Source organism: Sceloporus undulatus, chromosome 3 (genome assembly GCF_019175285.1).
Source record: "Sceloporus undulatus isolate JIND9_A2432 ecotype Alabama chromosome 3, SceUnd_v1.1, whole genome shotgun sequence".
NCBI lineage: Eukaryota > Metazoa > Chordata > Lepidosauria > Squamata > Phrynosomatidae > Sceloporus > Sceloporus undulatus.
The window spans coordinates 156,752,604-156,774,363 of record NC_056524.1 but is presented as its reverse complement, the minus strand read 5'-3'; the positions used below and the strand labels follow the sequence as shown (position 1 = coordinate 156,774,363).

Here is a 21,760-nt window from a genome sequence, read left to right as displayed (position 1 = left end):
AATTGGGTGTAAATACCAATGAATTCAGAAACTTACTCCTGAACATATACATTGACCAGCAAACCACAGAAAATGAACTAGCAGACTAACCACAACATAAACAGAATGGAGTCAGTGGTGTGGACAGCTCTATAAAAATCTAATTTAAGTCATAGTTTGATGCTTGTGACTCAAGCAGTCCCAACTGAGACAATGTTGAAAGACAAAGAATAAAAAGACACCAGAACTGTTAATGTTTATTGTCTTAAATACAAAATACAAAATATATATATTTTTGTCTTCATATTCTATAATTTCCACACAAAATATAAAATGAGTGAGTTTGTTTCTCCCTTTAGTTTTCTGACAATTTGGCAACTGCTTGTTTCCTCTGTTCTGCAGTCATGTGTTCACAGGCTTCCAGGACATTTGCCACAATTAAAGTCTGTTGAATTGTTCTGGCTTTCACCCAAATTCTTCCATTCATTCCTAACACCAACTCAAATGGATATAGTTGTCCCAAATCCTGGATGATTTCGCAGTCTGGAGCTAAGAGTCTTAAACCAAAATACAAGTAAGGAAAGGACAGTCAGTATTTTCTTTGGGTTAAAAACACCATGTTTCAAACTATTGAGACCCAAATTACTATATAATGAAAATCTAGGAGCTGGAATGCCTTTACTTAGGCTCCCCCCCCCCCCAAAAAATGTCACCAATCATTTCTATTGTTTTATATCCTTGCTTTATCCTCATATCAGAACTCAAGGCAGTTCACAACATAATTAAAACACAAATACAAATCAAAATAAAACCTCTTTTCTAAATAAATAAATAAATAAAAATAAAACCTCTTTGCTTGCTGGGAGGAGTTCTGAAACAGATTGGGAGCTGCCACCAAGAAAACGCTCTTCTGTCCCCACCAGATATACCAGTGAGGATCACAGGACTAAGAGAAAGGCTTCCTTGGATGTTCTTCCACCCAAGAAAGCTCATATGGGGAAATATGGCCCTTTGGAATGGCCTATACCCCATATGTATAAGGCTTTACAGATCACAGCCAGTCTTTTCAATTGTGCCCAGAAAAGGACAAGCAGCCAATAAAGATGTCTTAACAAGGAATTTGGTGCACAATAAATACGGGGAATGAGCTTACTGTTTGTCAGCATCACAGTTGAACCACCTGGTTATTGCTTGTATGATTATTTAAGCTAAAGAAGGACATGATGGGGAAATGACCAGTTTTTGTAGGGCAAGATGATAACAATATGCTGCTAAGATTTTTACCACACTTACTTTCTGATCAGGCCTAGTGATACTTTGAATAAGAAGCCATCTTGTCCAATCACTCCCATTCCATTTGCCCGGCCACTGCTATCTATACAGACCATCTCAGGTTCCATGTCTTTATTGGCAACGATGAACTGTCCGTAAATAAGGTCTCCCACCTAACAACAAAAAAAAAGGCAATTACCATTCAGAACAATCTATCCATTTATGTGAGATTTTATAATAGCTGTTGTATTCTATTTATTATGGATATACAGTGCGTACACGTGGAAGGTTAAGCTGCAGGAAATATAATGGTGCATGCGCCCATGGCACATGCGCTGCATCGCACACGGGTATGCTCCCCCATTAAAACAAATGGGGTTTGAGCGTACGTGTTTTCCCCATACACGCAGGGGAGGGTGACGGATGTCCCACGTATGGGGAGGACCCACTGTATGTACATAGTAATGAGAACAGAACATGGGAAAAACAATAATCACCGCAATGTGGACTTAACTCCTCTACAATTTCTTCTTGATGGGTATTACAAATGCCTGTTTAGAAAGAATTTTAAAGAGATTGTGTTTTGATGTGACAAGCACTGAAAGATAAGCAAGACTGGCTGTGCCTAGTGACTCTCTTCTGTGTAACTGATCTTTGGTGAGAGGGCAGCTATCTCACCAGGGTTGGAAAACACATTACATTACTGGTTAAGAATTTTATCAGGAAATTGTTTTGGCCAGCTATGTACTTACAGGTTGTTCGCATACAACAGGACAACAGAAGTCATGAGTTTTAGGGGTTGGCATACCAGTCAACTGACACATCAAATGCTATCAAGCCATGGGTAGATATCTTGATTTAATTAACACTACAGTAGTTAGGACATGTGAAAGATCCTTCAGTATGGATGTCAAGGAGAAAAGTGGTCAGTTCCTAGAAGATTTTATCTCTCTCATGAAAACAGAGATTGTGGAGGGGAAGCTCATAAGAGCAGAACTTGTGCAAGCAACATTTAAACATGGTCAGAGTCACAACCAGGCCAACAAACTTTATTTCCAGCTCTCTTATTACGAAGATATAGAGGTAAGTGACAACTGCTGAAATAGGTATTTGAAACCATCACGTCTAAGAAATATTGTTCTAAAAGCTTTTTCTTTTGGCAACTGATTAAAGACGTTTCAGCTGATTTCAGAGCTTTTCTCTGAAGCATACTACCACCTCAGCTCAATATCATAATCAGATGCAATACATCAGATATTCTCAACTATCAAATTTTGTGGTTCATCTGACATGTGACTATAAGCTGGATCTCTTGCAAAATCTGATTTACCATGAATGAGGCAGCATGCTCATTCATGCTACCTAATCACTCCCACTAGGAACAGGAGTGGCTGAATAAACCACTATGGTTTATATATTATGGCACTTGAATCTGGCAATCTAGCTTCTCTCTTAAGAAGACTGCCCGCCAGGTTTGGATGCGATGATGAATAAGCCGCAGACAAAAGGTCTGTGGTTTGCTTAGCCATTCCTGTTTGATCAGTGGCACTGATCGAGCAACATGCACCGGCCTGCACCAATCTTGTTCACAGTAAACCCTAATTCTGGATTAGTGTGACATCCAAATTTGCCCTGCATTTGTAAAATGTATCCAAAAAGCCAACATACTTAAAAAACTATTGTTACTCTTGGCTATCAAAGCATGGGAGTGGGAAATTTTGTTACCACATGCCTCTTCCAAACGTCAGGATCTCTTGGCAAGAACAGATCGACAGAAAGAGAAATATATGAAGGAATTTAACTTTGCTCAAGGTGTATACAATCTACTTAGGCGTGTTCATACAGTGGCATTTTTACAAAGTCTTATTATGACTCAACATTCTTACTTTGAACATTAATGTTAGCTTAGCAACGTAATCCTATGCACGCTTACTAAGAAATAAGTCATACTGAGTGAAAGAAATAAGCACGTACATAGGACTACAAGCTTCAATCACAGTTATCAATCACATTTCAGTCTTCTCACCTGTACATTTGGCCTATTCCTTTTGGTTGCGCCTTCAAATGCCAAGAAGGAGAGAGACGCCTGCTCGCTTCCTCCAACATCCACTTTGAATATGTCCCCAGCTTTGGCAGTCACTATGCCGATCACGTGATCCCCCTTGACTGGTATATACTAGGGATTAAAATAATAATAATTGTTTAAAAAAGGCTAATCAGTTTTTCTTACTAAACAAACATACTGACGCTCTGCAACACACTCCGCTCACAAAACTTGCCATCACTCAACTGCAGCTGTTAATACTATTATTTTTTCACACAATTAACTCTACTATAAGTGTTTCCAATATACTCATGCCTTAGCAAGAATATCTGAATATCAGCATGCCACGGATGTATCAATTCAGACTGTTATAGATCTTAGAGCTTACGCTGTTGATTTGATGCAGAGATATAAAATGGTTTATTATTACATGGACACCATATATATATTACTTTGAAATGATTACATTTCATTCAAGTATGAAGAGAGCAGGAGAAAGACTGCAGGAGCAGGACAAGAACATACATCCTGCCTTTGGGACAAGTGTGTGTATATATATACACACACACATTATATATACAGTAGTTAAATACACATATACACACTGTCTACCCTAGACTCCTGCACACCCACGCATGCGCACTCCCCTCCCCTCAATTCCTGGACTCCTGCACATCCACGCATGCGCACTCCTCCCCTCCCTTCCTGGACTCCTGCACATCCACGCATGCGCACTCCTCCCCCCTCCCTTCCTGGACTCCTGCACATCCACGCATGCGCCCTGCCTTCCTTACCCGCCTCTGCTGGGAGTCCACCCAGTAGACTCCCCCGGAACCACTTCCGGATCCGCGATAGCGAAGCACCCCGCACTTGGTCACCAGCAGGCCCTCCCCGCCGCGCCTCAGCCCCGGCCCGCAAACCAGCCTCCCCTTCTGAGGCCCGTTGGTGGCCAGGCGAAGCCGCTCCCCCGCGTCAGCCTCGCCGTGGCCCGGCAAGAGCAGCGCCTCCCCAGGCAGCACCACCCGCCCGACCCGCTCCCCGGCCGAGCACGCGCCGCCAACCGCCATGGCCGCCCGTTCTCACCTCGCGAAAACTCAGCTGCGCATGCGCAGGGCTTTTCCGTTCGCGGGCCGCATCAGACCATAGAGTTTGGGTTGCTAGAGTGGCAGTTTTGAGGGGGTTCTCCATTTTCTATGGTCCTTTCCCTCAGTTCTCAGGCAGATCATAGACTATGGGTTGCTAGAGTGGCTGTTTGGGGCGGGGTCTCTATTTTCTATGGTCTTTTCTCATCAGGCAGCAGTAGATCATAGAGTTTGGGTTGCTAGAGTGGCAGTTTGGGAGGCGTCCTCCATTTCCTATGGTTGAAACGATGAAAGCGCGACCGTCCACGTGGTCCAAGCCAGGTTCCCTTTTTTCCAGTGTGGCTGGAGGCACTCCTCTGCGCATGCGCACGAGAGACCTCTTGTCCTGTGTTTTGTATGCACTGCAAGAGGCACAGAGTTTATTTTTTTTATAGTGAAATGGTTGTGAGCCTTCAAGTCATTTCTGAGTCTGACTTGTGGCGACCCTACCATGGGGTTTTATGGTTAGGTTCCTTAAGAGGGGGGTTGCCATGGCCTTCCCCTGAGGCTGAGAGAGTGTGACTTCTTGCCCAAGTGGGTTTCCATGGCTGAGCCAGTGAGCAAGTCACACTCTCTCAGCCTCAGGAGTAGTGGTTTGAGTGTTGGACTAGGTCCTAGTCCAGCACTCAAACCACTATTCCCTGAGATTGTAAGCCTGAAGGCAAGGAACCGTCTAATTAAAAAATAATCATTGTAAGCCGCTCTGATAGCCTTTAGGGCTGAAGGGTGGGGTATAAATACCATAATAATAATAATAATAAACCTGTGTAAAAGGCTGCAGCCTTCCTTTACAAAAAAAAAGCCATCTAGTCTTGAATTGATCAAATTTTGCAAATGGATAAAAAATATTTGTGGCACAAGCAACATACTTTGTAGGTTTTGCACATGCGCATCGCTGCAAGAAGGACCGGCGCTGCATTTGACTGCTTTGGCAGTCTTCAGTCATCTAGAAATGTAAGCATTTAAATGTCATTATGCTCATCCCTCCATATTTGCGGCTCTGATATTTGCACATTTGATTATTCATGGATTTGATTAATATGTTCTCTCTAGGAAAATCTAGGTCCTCCAGCGCAACTCTATGCTCAACTTTAACTAAAAGTTGCGCTAAAAGATCTAGATTCCTAGAGAGAATGCTCTACTAGGCGTTTGTAGCTCCTCCAGTGCAATTCTCTGGTCAGTGTCTGGCAGATGTTGACCACGGAGTTGCACTGGAGGAGCTAGAGATTCCTAGAGATGTGTATAAACGTCGTGTTTTTGTTATTTGCAGTTTTTCCACATCCATGGAGATCCTGTGCCTCTAATCTCAGCGAATGTGGAAGGACGAGTGTACAGTATAGTCTTCAACATCCCAGGATAAGCTGGCTGAATACAACTTCATGAGAGGTCCACAAATCAAGCATAGAAAACAAGCGCTGCAAAATATTTCACAGCACTTACTCATTAAGACCAAAAATTAGTGCCAAAACTAAACAGTTCAAGTGATTTCTCCAGATGGAGAAATCCCCGCAGCCCACCTTGGATGTGCAGAAAGGAACAAGACATGAAACAATGAGTTTACCAATGGGCTGTTGAACGCCTTTGTATGATGTTTTCCCTTTTGGTATGAAACAGTTTTGCTCATGTTCGTCTATTTGGCAGGGGCTTTGAATAAAACCAGTTAACACACATCTGTGCATCGTGAGAAATCCTTTTATATTCATCTTTGCGACTGGAGCAGTTTAGTTCTTACTGTTTTGTGGCAAAGTATTTCCATCAGGTCAAATACACTCTCACTTTCTTAGAGGTCTGACATTGAACATGGTCGCCAGAATCAAGGTTAAAAACACATACAGAGATACTACTACTTAGGCCCAAAGCATACTGCAGTTTGAGACAACTTTAACTGCCCTGGCTCAGTGCTAGGAAATCATGGGAACTGAAGTTTTGTGAGACATTTAGCCTTCTCTGTCAGAAAGCTCTAGTGCCACAATAAACTACAATTCTCAGGATTCCCTAGCACTGAGCCAGGACAATTAACACGAGTTTCAAACTGGATTATTTCTGCATTTTGTTTTGGACTTTAGCGTACAGTACTCTATATGACTTTCAATGTCTTTCTGAAGGTGTTTGACCAAGGTCTCTTGTCTCATCCCACCAATTATTGGACCGCCTTCCCACTGGAGAGGCCAAGAGCTTGTTATCTTTTCCCTAATGTCCTATTGCAAAGCAGATGCTCCTCAAAGTCTTCCAAGAAAGCCGATCTATTCACCACAGAATCCCACAACTGAAGCAAGTTCTATATTACCATTAGTAGAAACCACACTTCAGTAACGTATACACACATCATGCATGAGTGGCCCACTTTTGCAATGTACCCAAGCCAATTGCTGTTAAAACATTTTAACAGGTTTCTGTAAGCTTTCACTTTTTGACGTAAAGTTTCTTATTTTAACAGGAATGAAAGAAGACAAGGGCATGACTACTTTGGTCCTGGTTTATTAAGCAGTGGCGACACCATCTGGTTGGCAGGAGACACAAAAATAAGTGCTAGCCAAAGGTTTTTGTATAGTACATTAGAGTAGTACTTCTCAGATTATGTGATGTGGAGGAGTGACAGTTACTTCTTTCCAATGTGCCTTTGATTAGCAATAAAATTGTGCCCATTGGATACAGTTGTTTCATTTTGTGGAATCTTGTCGGAGTCCATCACTTTCCATTGCACTGAGTTACAGTACATCTTTTGAGGATCACAAGCAAAGCCTTATAAAACTGTCATTCAAAGTTTACTAGTCCTACAGCTTGGAAGAGTTACTTTTTTGGACTTTGATTCTTTAAATCCCCTAACCATCATGGCAATGTAACCAGCATGCTAGATAAGAGTTCAAAAGTAACATTTGTAGTTACTTTTATAAACTGTAGTAATTGTAGTTCAAAAGTAACTTTTTCAAGGTCTGACCACTGCAAAGCTCAAAAGCAAAATGGTTTGCATAAGCTTGCTATATTATTATTATTATTATTATTATTATTATTATACAAGCTCTTGTTTGCATTTTATTTTCACTAAAGTTTGTTGGACTATGGTAGTGTTAGTGGCTACTGAATTACAACTCTTATGGTTAATTGAAAGCATATTTCACTGGATTTAATGGTTGTTACTCCAAAACTTGTCAGTATCATTTGCACCAGTAATATTTCATTGCTTATGAGTGATAGTGCAATAGTCCTTGACATTTCTATGAAAGATTTAGCAGAAGAGAAATAAGAGATAAATGCATTGATATTTATACTTTGCTAAAGACACTCATTTTTATTCTTCCTAGCAACACTGAAGGTCATATTACAAACAGATAACATAAGTCACAGTTACAGTTGCAAACATTTCACATCAAAATGAGAGGCCAGTCAATTCTCTTATAAAGAATGAGAATAATGGAAACCCTAGACTACATTGTGTATCTGTATTTTAATACAGCACTATCGATGTAACATGGCACTTTGCTGAGCAACACAAGACTAAGGACAAATCCCTTTCTGAAGGAGACTGTGATTTCAGAAGAAGGGAAATGTTACAAACACTATTTTGTAAGTATGAAAGAACCTTCAAAAGATGGAGAACCAGTTTATATTTGATAGCAAACTTGCTTGGGGAGACCTTATGGTCAGAGAGGAGTGTGGCATGTGCTTCTCATGTGACCCTTCCAAACCACTTGAAAATTGACTGTATAGGCATGCCTTAGTTAATGAAGCCCTTGCCAGAGTAATGTTTTGAGTGTTGGACTAGGACACTGAGAGACCAAGGCTCAAAAATCCCCATTTGGCCATGGTAACCAACTGGGAGACCCTGTCTAAGTCACACTCATTCAGCCTTAGATGAAGGCATGGGCAAATACCCTCTAAACAAACCCTGCCAAGAAAACCCCATTATAGGTTAACCTTAGGGCCAGAGCATGTCAGAAATGACTCACACACACACACCACTGCTTGTGAAGCTCCTTTTTATGAAGGCTTTTTATGCTCCTAGTCCCTTTTCTTCCTCATTCGCCATCTAGTTGGATTTTTTTTAGCTGCATGTGAAACATTTTGCTGTCAGCATTCAGCAACATGTCTGCAGTAAACTGCAACAAACAAATCTTCAGCGGGAAAAGAGTGGGATTCTGCTGTTTACCAACAGGTAAACAGCAGCTGCCTCCTGAATCCTGTACTGAACATGCCTGAGCAGCAATACAAAAAAAGGGAAAGCAGAGAAGCCTGCCTCAGAACTTCCTCCCAGCCTGTCAAAAAACATCTGTAAGTTTGGCCTCCAAAATGGAAATCGGAACAAGGGTGGATGCTAGTGAACGAAAAAGTCATCTCTAGAAGCATTTTGGAAGAAGCCTTACACTCCTCTGCACAATGTGTTGGGTCAAAGCCCTCTTTAACTCAGGGGAACTTACCTCCAAGTAAATTGAGAAATCTTGTGCTGTTAGATCTAATTAAGACCTAAACTAAAAATAACGGCACAAGTGTTCGTCATCTGCAGTATTATTTTTTAACATTCAACACAGTCTTTATCACATTCCGGTCACTTTGATTCAGCTTATCTTCAAATGCCTGCTTTGATGCACTGGTTTCAGATTCTCCAGGAACGTTGACTATTTCTTGTTATTTTACTTCTGTTAATGAAAATGCATTTCATACACATCAGCATGAGACATACAATCATGGTAAACTCCTTTTTGAAATAAAATTTTAAAAAAGAAATGTGCACAAACTTTTTAAGTGTGTGAACTTTTACCGTTCTAAATTAACAATAAATTATTTTGTATAACTGCAAAGTCCTCGAGGGAATGTAGGAAACACTCATTTATACTGTCCAATCCTGGTATAAAGAAAAGGATCTTTTCATTCACAAACTCACATTTGATGGTTCAAATTCACCATCAGGTTCCAGCCTAACTAGCATGCGGTGTTAGACTTGGCACACTCTTCATGAATATCAGTTCCATTATTATTTTCCATCTTCAACAGACTCTGTGCACCATTCTTGTTACTGTGTGCTTTCAAATTGTTTCGGACTTATGGTGACCCTTAGGCGAACTTATCACAGGGTTTTCTTTACAAGGGCCAGTTACAAATGGGCCTAAAAGTGTGCGCTCCGTGCGTGCTAGGGTTAGAAAGGGGTGTCCTTTCCGGATGCCCCCAACCCTAGCATGCGCAGAGCGCACACAAAATGGTGGTGGTCGTTCCACACAGCCACCGCCATTACGACGTCACAACCGTACAGCCTCTATACGGGGCGGCGTGGACGTGACGTTGTCACGCCGTGCCAGGGCGCATAGTGCGCCCCTTCCCCGGCTGCAAAAGGAGCTCCGAAAAGGAGCTCCTATTGCCGTTTGTGTCGCTGAGCGCAGCCTTCAGACGGCTGCGCCCAGCGACACAGAGGACAAAGAGGCCTCCTCCCCACCGCCGCGGGGTGTCCTTGGGGCTTGAAGCCCCAAGGACACCCCTTTCCAGGCTGCGGGGAAGGGGCCTTTTGCCACTTCCCCGCAGCCTGGAAAGCGGCAAATCGGGGCCTCAGTGGCTGCTGCTCTAGCCACTGAGGCCCCGATCCGGCTGGGAAAGGGGCGGGTGCAGGCCACCGCTTTTCGGCGGTCTCTAACCCGCCAAGGTTTGTTCAGAGGAGGCTTTCCATTGCCTTCCTCTGAGGGTGCTTCCCCAGTTAATTTTGCTCTAATATTTTCTGACTGTACTGATCATGATAAAATAAACACTGTAATTTCATTCACAAAAATTAATTATCAAGATGGTATCTCAGCGATCTTGTTCAAAAGTCAGTGATCACTGACTACAATGGAAATACAGCGCACCCGCGCCATACGCGGGCACACTTTACGCGGCTTGAGCATACGCGCTCAAGTCGCAGGGCGCGCACGGGGCAGAAGGGGCAGCGCATCCCATTCAATTGAATGGGCACGTGCGCCCCGCGCGCCGCCGCACCACTGTGCACGAGCCCCATTGTTTACAATGTGGCTTGAGCATAGGCGGAATTCGCCTTACGCGGAGGGATCTGGAACGGATCCCCGCGTAAGGCAAGGGCCCACTGTACTGATCTGCTTTTGGCGTTTGCTCTAACTTGGAGTTGCACTCAGTTCTTCCAGTGGTCTAATGAATATTGGTTTGAAAAGACAGGTTTCAACTTAAACTTGAAAAGATTCAAACAGATTTCCACCAAACAGTGATACCTTTACTGGCCAACCGAAATGCATAATATATTTGTGGATTTTGGTTGGCCACAATATATTTGATGCATTTTGGTTGGCCAACAAAGGTATCACTGTTTGGTGGAATTTTGTTTGAATTGGCTAAATAGCCAACACAGCTACCGCTGCATATTTTCTGGATTGATAAGATTCAGACCTTCTGCTGTTCTTCAAATTTCTGGGCAACCAGGCGTTCTTCTGCTTTCAGTTTTTCTCTCCTTTCCAATTCTACAAGGGCATTTTCGTTTTCACTTTCCAGCTGGGCTCTCTCTATCTTCGTCTACAAAAGCCCAACACACAGGAAAATTGAGAGGGATGGGAAGACGAACAAAAACTCCATCACTTTGAGAGTGGTTTGTGCAATATTGGCTTTTTAAAAAATAAAATAAAAAGGGGTGTCTCACCTTTTCTTCTTCATTTATTTTTTCTTTGTAGTTGTAAATCCAGTATGCCAGAAAACTGATTGGATCCACTGGCTGGCGGTCTGCCACTTCAGTAAGTCCCTCCACCAAGCACTTTCCCATGCACTTCTTGAGGTATTCAACATCCATTCCCATCTTGAATGATGTTCTGCACCAGTATTATGCACGGGATTCTCTCTGACTATATTCCATTAATGTGCCTTTCCTGCTAATAAAATAAAATCTTTTGAAGCTTGTTTCTGAGAAAGAATTTGCTCTCAAATGATGGGCTGTCTTCACGGTACTTACAGAGATAAAGCTGTAATGGATGTTTATTGCACTTTCAAAGCACACTCCCCCCCTCCAATGTTACATGAAGAAAATATAAGAGCCAAAGCAGCTGGAGCCACTACATGCACATTAGTTACAAGCTGTGCTCCTCTTTCTGTCAAACAGATCAACTAACAGATTTCTGCATTGCTCTCTACAGATTTCTGCAACGCGCTCTACATGGGGCTACCCTTGTGCCGGAAACTTCAGTTAGTACAGAATATGGCAGCCATGTTGATCACCGGAAGAACTAGGAGTGACCATATAACACCTATTCTTAAATCACGCCACTGGCTGCCCATTCGTTTCCAGGCACAGTACAAGGTGTTGGTTATGACCTTTAAAGCCCTACATGGCTTGGGTCCAACTTATTTACAGGATCGCCTTCTTCCATATAATCCACCCTGCGCACTCAGGTCTTCTGGGAAGAATTTATTGCAGCCTATAAAGACCAGACTGACTGCAACTTTCCAGAGGACCTTCTCTTTAACTGCTCTCAGATTGTGGAACGGCCTGCCAGAGATCGGTCACATAACCAGCTTAGCTTCGACAAGGCTGTCAAGATGGATCTCTTCCGGCAGGCCTTTCTGAACGGTATTTTAATTGTAAGCCGCTTCGGTTGTTTCGTAACAGAGACGCGGGATATAAATAACACTTTTATTATTTATTACTATTAGCTAACAGGTGATTCCACCTTATAGGGAAGCAAATATAAGAGGCAAATGGGAGAATATGAGCAGGGAGGAATGGCAGGGAGAGACCAATCAGTGTGTTCATATTTGTACAGTACATTGTATAGCATTGTCTCCAAGGGGACCAATAATAATAATATTGATAATAATAAAAATGATGATGCAATCTTTTGGCATCTCCAGATCTCTTCCTTTTTGGACTTAAGTTGTATTTTATGTTTTAATGGATATATTTAAATTCCGGACCAAGTGCTCCTCAGGCAAGCTCTTATAAAAAGCAGGTCTTGTGGGAATGTGTGGGATGATTTTGTGCTCATCACCCGACACCATGATACCGCCTTCATGATGTCCCAAAAATGGCATGACAAAGGGTGGACCTACAAACATTTAAACAGGATTCTATGCAAGCCATATTATGGAGGAGGATATTTGCTCTGGTGCCACAACAAACTACCATTCCCAGAATTCCCTAGCCTTGAGCCATGGCAGTTTAAATGGGATCAAACCGGATTATTTCTCCAGTGCCGATGCAGCCAAAGTCTCCCAGCACTCAAAACTGATTCAGAAGAAATACAACTTAAAAGTTTTCAAAGAATACAACCAAACACACACACACACCTGTTTTTCCTAGGTTTTGCACCCAGCCCTATTCCCTTCCTCCCGCACTTACTGCAGTGGTTTGCAAAACTCGAATCTGAAGAGTTCCACCTGGGCGCGAGACACCAAGACAAGAACCCGCACCGTTGCCTAGCAACCGGACGCTTCCCCCTCCCCGCCGCTCCCTCCCAAGTTTACGTCACAATAGCCGAGAGCTCTTGCGGCGATCTAATTGGCTTAGGCGGGCAATGCTAGACAGTGCGCAAGAGCGAAGAGCCTGGCTACATCATCAGCTCTGCAGAAATACTCCAGGCTGACGTCGTTTTAAGTGCCCTGACTCAATGCTGTGGGATTCTGGGAATTGTATTTTCGGGAGATAATCTTTTCTGTCAGAGAGAGAGAGAGCTCTCTGGTGCCACAACAACCTACAAATCCCAGGATTCCATAGCACTGAGCCATGGCAGTTAAAGTGGGGTCAAATTGGATTGTTTCTCCAATCTATGACTCAGGGGAGCAGGGTTCGAATTCATGCTTGGCCATGGAAACCTGTGGAGTCACACTCTCTCAGCCTCAGGGGATGGAAATGGCAAATGAACTCTGAACAAATCTTGGCAAGAAAACTCCCATTACAGGGCCTCCATAAGTTGGAAATGACTTGAAAACACACAACAACAACAGCTCAGGAGTGAGCTTCTGGACTTCTCACTTGTGGCACCAGTCTTCTCTAGCAGAGAAGGCTCAATGTCTCACAAACCTACAGCCAATATCACTTTAATAATGAGAGCCAGGCTGGTGTAGTGCTTTGAGGGTTAGATGAGCGCTCTGGGGGGCCAGTTTGGATTCTGCTAGGCCATGGAAACAGATAGGGAATAAGGCAATGGTCACATTTTCTCAGCCTAACAAAAAGGAAAAAGCCAACCTCCTCTGAATAAATATTGTCAAGGAAACCCTATGACAGGGCTGCTAGGAGTCAACCTGAAGCCAGAGTGCCACAACTGCAAAAGAGGACAAGGCACACAAAATGGAGAACGACCCAGAAAAAAATGTAGGACATGACAAAACTGAAGCTAAAAAAATCTCTATAAATTCATGCTTCTTATGCTCAAAATGGAGGACATTTTGAAATCCCTCCTGGACAAAATGTGAAATGTAGGACAGGTCCTGTAAAAGGAGGACGTCTGGTCCCCCTGCTTAACGACCACCAGCACTTTAACTTCCTTGGCTGCCTCCTACAGAACCCTACGATTTGTAGTTTCATGCAACACTCAGCTTCTTCAATGGCAGACCCTCCAAAATTTCACAGATGAAATGAATGCCCAAGCAACACCAGAGTGTGGTCGAAACAGCAAACGTTATTAACAAAGAAGAACAGACAAGAGTGGTGCCACACTGCAGGAATAAAGCTGCTGCCAAAAAGAGTAACAAATGGGTCCTAGAACAAATCAAGCCCGAACATTCCCTAGACGCCAGGATGACTAAACTGTGGCTGTTGTACTTTGGGCATACCATGAGATGACTTGACCCATTGGAAAAGGTGATAATGTGCAACAAAGCGGAAGGCAGGAGGAAAGAGAAAGACATTACATGTGGATTAATTCAAAAACAGAAGTCACGGTTGTGAGTTTGCAAGACCTGAGCAGGCGGATGGCATCATGCCATGCCTTTGGCACAGCATTTATATGCTCTGCACCAAAGAAGCAGTGGGAAGCCGCCACCCTGGCAGCTAGGGTGCCTTTTCCACGGCGCAAAAAGGAGATCACAGCCAGTAGTTGCCGCTGCCCCAATCCAGCAAGGAAAGGGATGGCTGCAGGCTGCTCCAAAGGGGCGGTCTGTTGAACCCCACAGTTACTACATACTGAATCCAACTTGACAGCAAATAACAATCACCAACAAGACAAACCGAATACAATACGACTGTAATTAATTGTGTAATTATAAAATCATGATATCCAGAACCCAAGGTCACAAAAACACTGAACAAACACTAAATTGTATACCCAGATCTAAACATAAAGACTGTCCATTGTTGCCTTTAACCAGCTTCCACATTTACCATCCTTGCCATTGGTAAGATGCATCCTAGTCTCTCTCTCTCTCTCTCTTGGTGATCCCTGTTCCCAAATACAAGCTGAGGGAACCCATTTCCCTTCTTCTGGCAATGGTAATTCAGCACATCCCCTTCCCTTTTGCAGGGTCTTGGGGTGATCCAGGTAAATTTTTCTTTTCAAGATTTATTACCACAAATAAAGACCTGGAGTGATTACATAAGAAGATCAAGAAGGAAAGGGCCAAGGTCAAATTAATGGTGAATAACAACAACAACAACAACAACAACGAGAAACTTGAAATAATCAAAGAGTTCCCATACCTTGGTTCAAATGTTGATCAAAATGGAAACTGCAGTCAGGAAATAAGAAGAGGATTGGGAATAGGAAGGCCAGCTATGGAAGAACCAAATAACATCATAAAATGTGAAAACATAACTCTGAACACTAAAGTGAAGACAGTCCAAGTCATTGTATTCCCCATCACCATGTATGAATGTGAGGACTGGGCAGTGAAAAAAAGCAGACAGGAAGAAAATCAACTTGTTTGAGAACTGGTGCTGGAGAAGAGTGATGACGATACCATGGAGACCCAAGAAGACAAACAAATGGGTTCTAGAACAGATCAAGTTGGAACTCTTTCTGGAAGCCAAGGGATTAAACTGAGGCTGTTGTACTTTGGCTGCATCATGCGGATAAATGAATCATTAGAAAAGACAATGATGCTAGAAAAAGTGGAAGGCAGTAGAAAGAGAGCAAGACCACATGTCAGATGGTTAGACTTGATCAAGGAAGACATGGGCCTGAACTTACAGGACCTGAGCAGAGAGGTTGAGGACAAGGGGATTTGGAGATGTCTCATCCATGGGGTCGCCATGAGTTTAAGTTGACTTGAGGGCAGTGTTAGCACCCCTGCAAACCCCCTATTATTTTGGAGTACAAATATTTTGTTATGTTTTATTATAATAACAGTTACAGAGAAGCCATAATCATGAACCTGGAAAGCTCAGATGACCTTTAAGTAAACTTCTGACTGGTCACAGACCTGAGGGCATGTGGCAAGGACGATTGTAACTTTATGGCTGTGAATATTGCTGCTTTGTACCCCCTGCTATGTACATTTCCTCTTGAAGGTCACAGATGTTTGTCAAGCCTAAATCATTAAGCTAATATTTCTGCTATATTTTCCCACACCTGATTCCTATCCCAACCTCCTTGGGGTTGTCCTGATCTTATTCCTACTCGATTAAATCAATGTCACTGCCATCAGACAAAAATATTCGTTTTGTAACTCTGAAGTTAAAAGCATCAGCCAGGTAGGAATCCCATTTTTGGAAAATCCGCCCAACTGCCTCACAACTCTGTAAAAAGCCTTCCTGGGCATTCACATGTTGGCTCAGTCTGAAATTGTGCAGAAATGCTGCCAGATTTCATACTGAACCCACAACACAGGCTGCCATGTTTTAGGCCGCCTTGTTGTGCCACTGTCATTTCCATCTTCCCCTGATTGGAGATTCACATCTGGACTGGTAAGGTATTGCCTTCTTCAACCTTGCTACAAGCTACTACCTTTAATTTTGTGTGTGTGTGTGTGTGTGTGTGTGAATGTTAATGGCATGAATCTTGATTTTCCCCTTTGCTGTTAATCAATAAAACTACATTGTACTTAGTACTCTAGAGTTCTAGTTTTTCATAACCACTAGACAAAGGCGAGATCCCAACTCTTTGAAGTTATCTGGAGTCCTCTTGCTGCTATTCATCTGAGCTATTTAAATTCCCCTATTATATATTAATTTGTGGGTGCCATCTTGGTAACCTAGCACTTTAAGTGACAGCAGCTAACAACAGCAAGCAAACATCACACTGAAACAGGAGCTCAAGGGTTAGCTGAATGGTTCTTTTCCAGTATTACAGTCACCAAAAAAAGAAAAGAAAAGGACACTTATTTTATGCAGGTATCCAACCAGCGTATCCAACCAGAGCCAGCATGGTGTTGTGGTGTAGTGGTTTGAATGTAGGACTTGGACTTTGGAGATCGGAATCTGGTTCCTTGTTCCGCCATAGAAGCCCACTGGGTGACCTTGGGTGAGTCACACCATCTCAGCCCCAGGAAACCCCATGAAAGGTTCACTTTAGGATTGCCATAAATCAGAAATGACTTGAAGGTACATAACAACAACATCAACCCAAGCAGAAACATTTCAACTCAGTATTTATGAAGTTAAATCTTGCCACTCCTTTAACATTTAAAAGCACACAAAGTAAAGGTAGGAGGAATGTCTTGTCCAAGGGGAGAGGGAGATACAAGATCTTCAGGGAGATGGCTGCTTAGAGATAAAACAGTGGTCCGTTGCTAGGATACCAAACGGAAGCATCCAGATTTAACTGCTTCTTTGCATATTCTCCACTGAAGAAGCTATACTGAAGAAGGCAGCATTTGTTCCTCCTTGTGTCAGGATTAAACCTTTTTGTACAGGAGTAAGTCTGTGTTTCAATAAGTACTCTTTCCATGTTATTGTACAACTCCCATAGTGATATGACAGTTGGCTTCTCATTTGAACAGGCATCTGGAATCTGGAATGAGAGAATCCAACTGAGGGATGCTTCATACACCAATCTCTGGCAAGGTAAAGTCATTGTGGGTTCAGTTAATCCCAATGTATGGTGTCCTTCATGGTGTGGTGTAGTCTGAGTATTGGACTAGGACTCTAGGGGGTGACACTACATTATAAACCAGTTTACAAACCAGTTTAAAAGGGGGTCGTTCACACTTGCCCTAGTTTTTCCTGACCCAAACTCTGGGGATTTGAGCACATCTTTTCAAAAGAACTGCCAATGGCAACTTATTGTCCATTCAATTTGGAGCACAGGAAGGGAGGTGTTAATGTGCAGGGGGCAGCTCATGCCCACCCTTTGCTCTCTCCCTGCCAGCCAAAGCCAGGGAGGGGGTTCTCTTGGGAACATCATTAGACAGTGTACATTTTAATAAATAAATAAATAAAATTTGACAGTTTATGCACATCGTTACTTTTACATGGCTGCAGTACACAGCACCTTTAAATCCGCGCACCATCAGTATGACAAAGGTGTGCATGATTTGCTTGACATTTTGAAACAAACAACCCTATCAGTGGGGCTGGGGGTTAGGGGTCATTTTTTAATTGTTTCCCAAGAAATAAAACGACAACAGACTCTGCTCCCAAGTTGGTGCAAACTAAAGCTCTTGCACACATATTATATTGCACTTATACCCGACATTTAAACCCACAGGGATTTTTTGGCTGAGAGAATGTGACTCCCCTCAAGGCTATCCTAGCCCAGGGTTTCTTGCTAAGGGGTTTGCCATTGCCATCCTCCAAGGCTGACGGTGTGTGTGTGTGTGTGTGTATGTGTGTGTGTGTGGATTCATCCAAACAGTGTGACATAGATGCACATCATTTGATTGACAGTTTTTTTAAAAAAGCCAAGAACAATTGAAATTTGGCTACATTTTAAATTGATACAAATAGTAATGTGAACTTCAACAGGGTTAAATTGCCACATAGAGATTTGATCAGAGTAAGTGTAGTGGGAACTTTGATTTGGTATTGCATCATCGAATCTTCCCTGAACAAAAACTCTAGTGTGAATGTGGCCTAGGAGACTAGCGTTCAAATCCCCTCTTGGCACCCATGGAAATCCACTGGGTGATCTTGGGCAAGTTGCACTCTCTCAGCCTCCAAGGAAGGCAAGAGCAAAACTCCCTCTGAACAAATTATGCCCTCCCTTAAAAAAAGGTGATTAGTTCATCTTATGGTTGCCATGGGTCAGAAATGACTTGAAGGCTTACACAACAGCAGCAGCAGCAGCAGCAACACTGATTTAGGATCAGCTGAAAGTGAATTGCAAAGTTGTGCAATGCTCAGTTTCTGAAGAGGACAGCAGAGACTTTCCTACTTCTCCACGACCAATGGGCAAACAGACCCAAAAGCATGGCTGTTATGACATGTGTCCCATTGCACAATGGCCATCAGAATGTTATGGGACTCATTATGCAATGGAAACTCCCATTGGGCAACAGGACACTGCTCACGACACAGCCGTATGCATTGTTGTAATTTACTAGAAGGTTTGCAAATCCTGTCAGTGACATAGCTACAACATTATAGCCTCTGCTGATGTCTTACTTTTGTTTTACTACCCACCTATTGTTTATTTTAATAGTTCTTAAACAGGAATACTTCAGGACCAGTAGCATTAAAATGAGTACTTTGATAAAATAATTCTGGAATAATTACAACTTGTAAGTTCTAAAAAGAAATGATTTAATGTATATTCCTTCCTTCTCCTATCAAAATTCTCTTTTCCCTCCCTCTCTTCTCTGTCACTTATTTATTAAGTATTTAGGGAGCTTTTTGATCCAAAAAGGTCCTCAAAGAAGCATATAGTAAGTTTATTTTAAAAAGAAGAAGAAAGAAAAAGGAAAAGGATATGTAATGGGAATTTTTGATTCAAAATGTTGTTTTTTCTCCATTTTAGATCCATAAACATTAACCCCTAGAACGCACACTTTGGGAACACGAAATGGAGACTGCATACCTCAAAAAATGCCTAGGCAAATGCTTATCAGAGGGTCTCGCTGAGGTGGCAGAGCACCGTCCTGCAGACCCAATACAATACTTGGCATTCTGGATTTACAAATATAAGAAGAACATGATTGAGGAACTACAGGTGAGACCTGCTTCCGTATTCACTATAGTTAGAAGCTTCAAAGATTATTCAGCAGTAATCAATATGTGGCTCTCCAGATATTGGCAGTTCTTATTTACACCACTTCTCATCTTTGCTTATGATCCCCAGGGCTGGCAGAAGTTGTAGTCCAGCACTATATAAGAAGCACAAATGTCTACTCCCTGAATATGTTATGAAAATAGTATTGTGTTATCCAGTCAAGTCAAAGTATATCAGAGGCACCAGATTCTGTCATATCTTGGGGGCTAAGCAGGGCCAGCCCTGGTTTGTACTTGGATGGGAGACCATAATTGAATACCAGGTCCTGTAAGTTATATTTCAGAGGAAGGAACTGGCAAAACTACCTCTGCAAATATTCCTTGCCTACAAAAACCCAATGAAATTCATGAGGTCACCGTAATTTGACTGGTGATTTGAAAGCACAAGCACATACGTTATGTTATCCTGTTATCCATGTTAGGTGACTGGTGAATACATGATGCTTATGAAATGGACAGGTGTTTGTTGAGCCACTAATGACACCTCTAATACTTTCAATTTAGAGGTCTGAAGTAGGTCTCAATCCACACACAATCCCATTGGCACTTCTAATACTAAACTGAAGAAGTGATCATTATAGAGGTATTGTATCATAAAGATGTCAGGGCTAAGCATTATTCAGTTTCTATCAGGACAACTGCCTTGTTGGGAAGATTCTTCATGAGAATCTGGATTTATTCTTAATCTTCTGGAATGAACAGGTAAAAGGTTTGAGGAGAATGAATTTTAGCAGTTTTGGTTAGGTTAGGAAAAAAAATCTAGAAGAAGTTATGGTGGGATACAGACCGCCGCTTTGTGGCGGTGGTCTCCCGACGGTGCCATTTGCTCCGTGCGGGAGCGGCAGCAGCCAAATCGCGTGGCTCCCGCACAGAGCAAAAAAGAAGCTCCATTTTGGAGCTTCTTTTTGCGGCGCCTTTATGACGTCGGGAGGCGCTGCTGGCGCATTCGCAATGTCATAGGTGCCGCGACATGTCTGGACGCTATGCGTCCAGTACGTAAACATGGCGGCCCCCATGTGGAAGGGGCGCCGCCATGTTGTACGTATTTTATACGTACTAGGGTTAGGGGTGTGTGGAAGCACCGCCCCTTCCTAACCCTAGTATGTATAGAAGACGTACTATATGGCAGTTTGTATCCCGCCTAAGTTTTCAAGCTAAGAAATAAGGATTCTCAATGAAATCCACTATGCAATTGCTTTTGGAAAACTGATGATACCTTAAAAGCTTGCACTATGTTTGTTTTGGTGTCTGTCTCAAAACTGAGGAGGGGGTTATCTGCTGGAAAATCCCAATGCATTTCACCCGGTTTAGACTTTTATGGCCTTTTTCAGGCTATTAAAAAGAAAAGAAAGGGACAGTACAATTGTAAGATATTCAGAAGGTGCAAAATAAAAACATTTGAATTTCAGATATATTCTACTTGTCTAATTCATATTAATAAATTAACAACTCCTACAATATCATAAGATTATTATTTTTTAAATTGAATCTCATTGGATATTTCTGATCTCCACTATACATTGCCCTACTTGTGTATTGTAGACAAAACAGATTTTACATAAACTCTGTTAAAATTGTAATACTGTAAATATTTCTCTGGGAATAAATCCCATAGAATTCAGTGAGGCTCACCTCTTCCGAGAAGACATTGTAATATTGTAATTTTTAAGTATCCATTAGTCTCACTACATAAGACAGTTGATTTGACCATTCTAATAAAGCCTGTCTCTGGACATTTCTGCTACTCAAGGCGAAGACAAAATGTGAAATTTCATCTTTTCCTCACCTTTTAAAAAAAAATTGCATTTCTAGAGGAAAATGGAAAGGGAAGAACTGGAGCGAGAACGTGAGGAAGCCCTAAAAGAGATGGAAATGTTAGAAAAAATGAAAGAAGAAGAACTTTTATTTCAGCAGAAGCTTGAAGAAGAGAGGCAGGTAAGAAAACATATGTGGCTTTTAAACTGCAATTACACTTAGAAAATAGTGCCTCTGGCAATACTTATCATATGACGTTGCCTTGGACCCAGAGCTGCTGTGTCTCTGAAGGGCATCCCTTTTCATTGATGGAAAGACCTGTCAATGCACTTCCAATCATGCTGCATTCTTATTAGTCCTTAGGTATCGCTTCTCAGCCTTTCGGCTAAGTTCAAGTGTAGTATTAGTCCTCAGGTGCCAAATGTCACTGCCATGATAGTTGCAATATTAGCAGTCATATGGTGCATTTTCATTAACTATTGTGATTGCAGTGAGAATGGGAGTTGTGACTCCATATTTGAAATTCTCCTTGCT

The 21,760-nt window shown here is 42.3% G+C and overlaps 3 protein-coding genes and 1 long non-coding RNA gene across 16 annotated transcripts in view; 2 read left to right on the top strand and 2 right to left on the bottom strand.

Moving 5' to 3' along the window:
- Window positions 1–224: 224 nt before the first annotated feature.
- Window positions 225–4,372, bottom strand: EXOSC3 (exosome component 3). Of its 2 annotated transcripts, none has more exons than XM_042461157.1 (4): window positions 4,090–4,372; window positions 3,278–3,427; window positions 1,273–1,424; window positions 225–536 (listed from the first exon to the last, which is right to left on the bottom strand). In XM_042461157.1, exons 1-4 carry the CDS (start codon window positions 4,360–4,362, stop codon window positions 335–337), a joined length of 777 nt encoding a protein of 258 aa, XP_042317091.1. In that variant the 5' UTR covers window positions 4,363–4,372; the 3' UTR covers window positions 225–334. The 2 variants fall into 2 exon arrangements, with proteins under 2 accessions (XP_042317091.1, XP_042317093.1); XM_042461159.1 differs by having other exon boundaries at window positions 341–543.
- A 730-nt stretch (window positions 4,373–5,102) lies between these two features.
- LOC121926765 lies at window positions 5,103–6,084 on the top strand. The gene is made up of 2 exons (XR_006103084.1): window positions 5,103–5,370; window positions 5,687–6,084. It is a non-coding gene; the product is annotated as an uncharacterized LOC121926765 (long non-coding RNA).
- Window positions 6,085–8,461: 2,377 nt separating this feature from the next.
- The window catches only part of LOC121925718 (DPY30 domain-containing protein 1-like), a 24,022-nt gene continuing 10,723 nt past the window's right edge, over window positions 8,462–21,760 (bottom strand). For 2 of the 7 annotated variants that reach the window (XM_042458208.1, XM_042458207.1), the window contains 3 exons: window positions 11,042–11,264; window positions 10,795–10,917; window positions 8,462–9,050 (listed from right to left, as the gene is read on the bottom strand). In XM_042458208.1, the coding sequence (XP_042314142.1) occupies window positions 9,045–9,050; window positions 10,795–10,917; window positions 11,042–11,194 (282 nt within the window). In that variant the 5' untranslated portion in view covers window positions 11,195–11,264 and the 3' untranslated portion in view covers window positions 8,462–9,044. Of the gene's footprint in view, window positions 9,051–10,794; window positions 10,918–11,041; window positions 11,268–12,678; window positions 12,698–12,730; window positions 12,821–15,025; window positions 15,226–21,760 lie in introns of those variants that run through there. The other 5 variants (XM_042458211.1, XM_042458206.1, XM_042458205.1 and 2 more) reach the window with 5 other exon arrangements.
- The window catches only part of DYDC1 (DPY30 domain containing 1), an 11,071-nt gene continuing 6,418 nt past the window's right edge, over window positions 17,108–21,760 (top strand). For 2 of the 6 annotated variants that reach the window (XM_042458204.1, XM_042458199.1), the window contains exons 1-3: window positions 18,817–18,984; window positions 19,221–19,412; window positions 21,284–21,406. In XM_042458204.1, the coding sequence (XP_042314138.1) occupies window positions 19,266–19,412; window positions 21,284–21,406 (270 nt within the window). In that variant the 5' untranslated portion in view covers window positions 18,817–18,984; window positions 19,221–19,265. The other 4 variants (XM_042458201.1, XM_042458203.1, XM_042458202.1 and 1 more) reach the window with 4 other exon arrangements.

Excerpts from the sequence above, each read along its gene's own strand:
- EXOSC3 (XM_042461157.1), bottom strand. The coding sequence starts at position 4,362 with ATGGCGGTTGGCGGCGCGTGCTCGGCCGGGGAGCGGGTCGGGCGGGTG. Across the intron at positions 1,425-3,277 it reads GGAATAGGCCAAATGTACAG|GTGGGAGACCTTATTTACGG; the intron begins GTGAGAAGACTG and ends TTTTGTTGTTAG. Across the intron at positions 537-1,272 it reads TCACTAGGCCTGATCAGAAA|ACTCTTAGCTCCAGACTGCG; the intron begins GTAAGTGTGGTA and ends TTTTGGTTTAAG.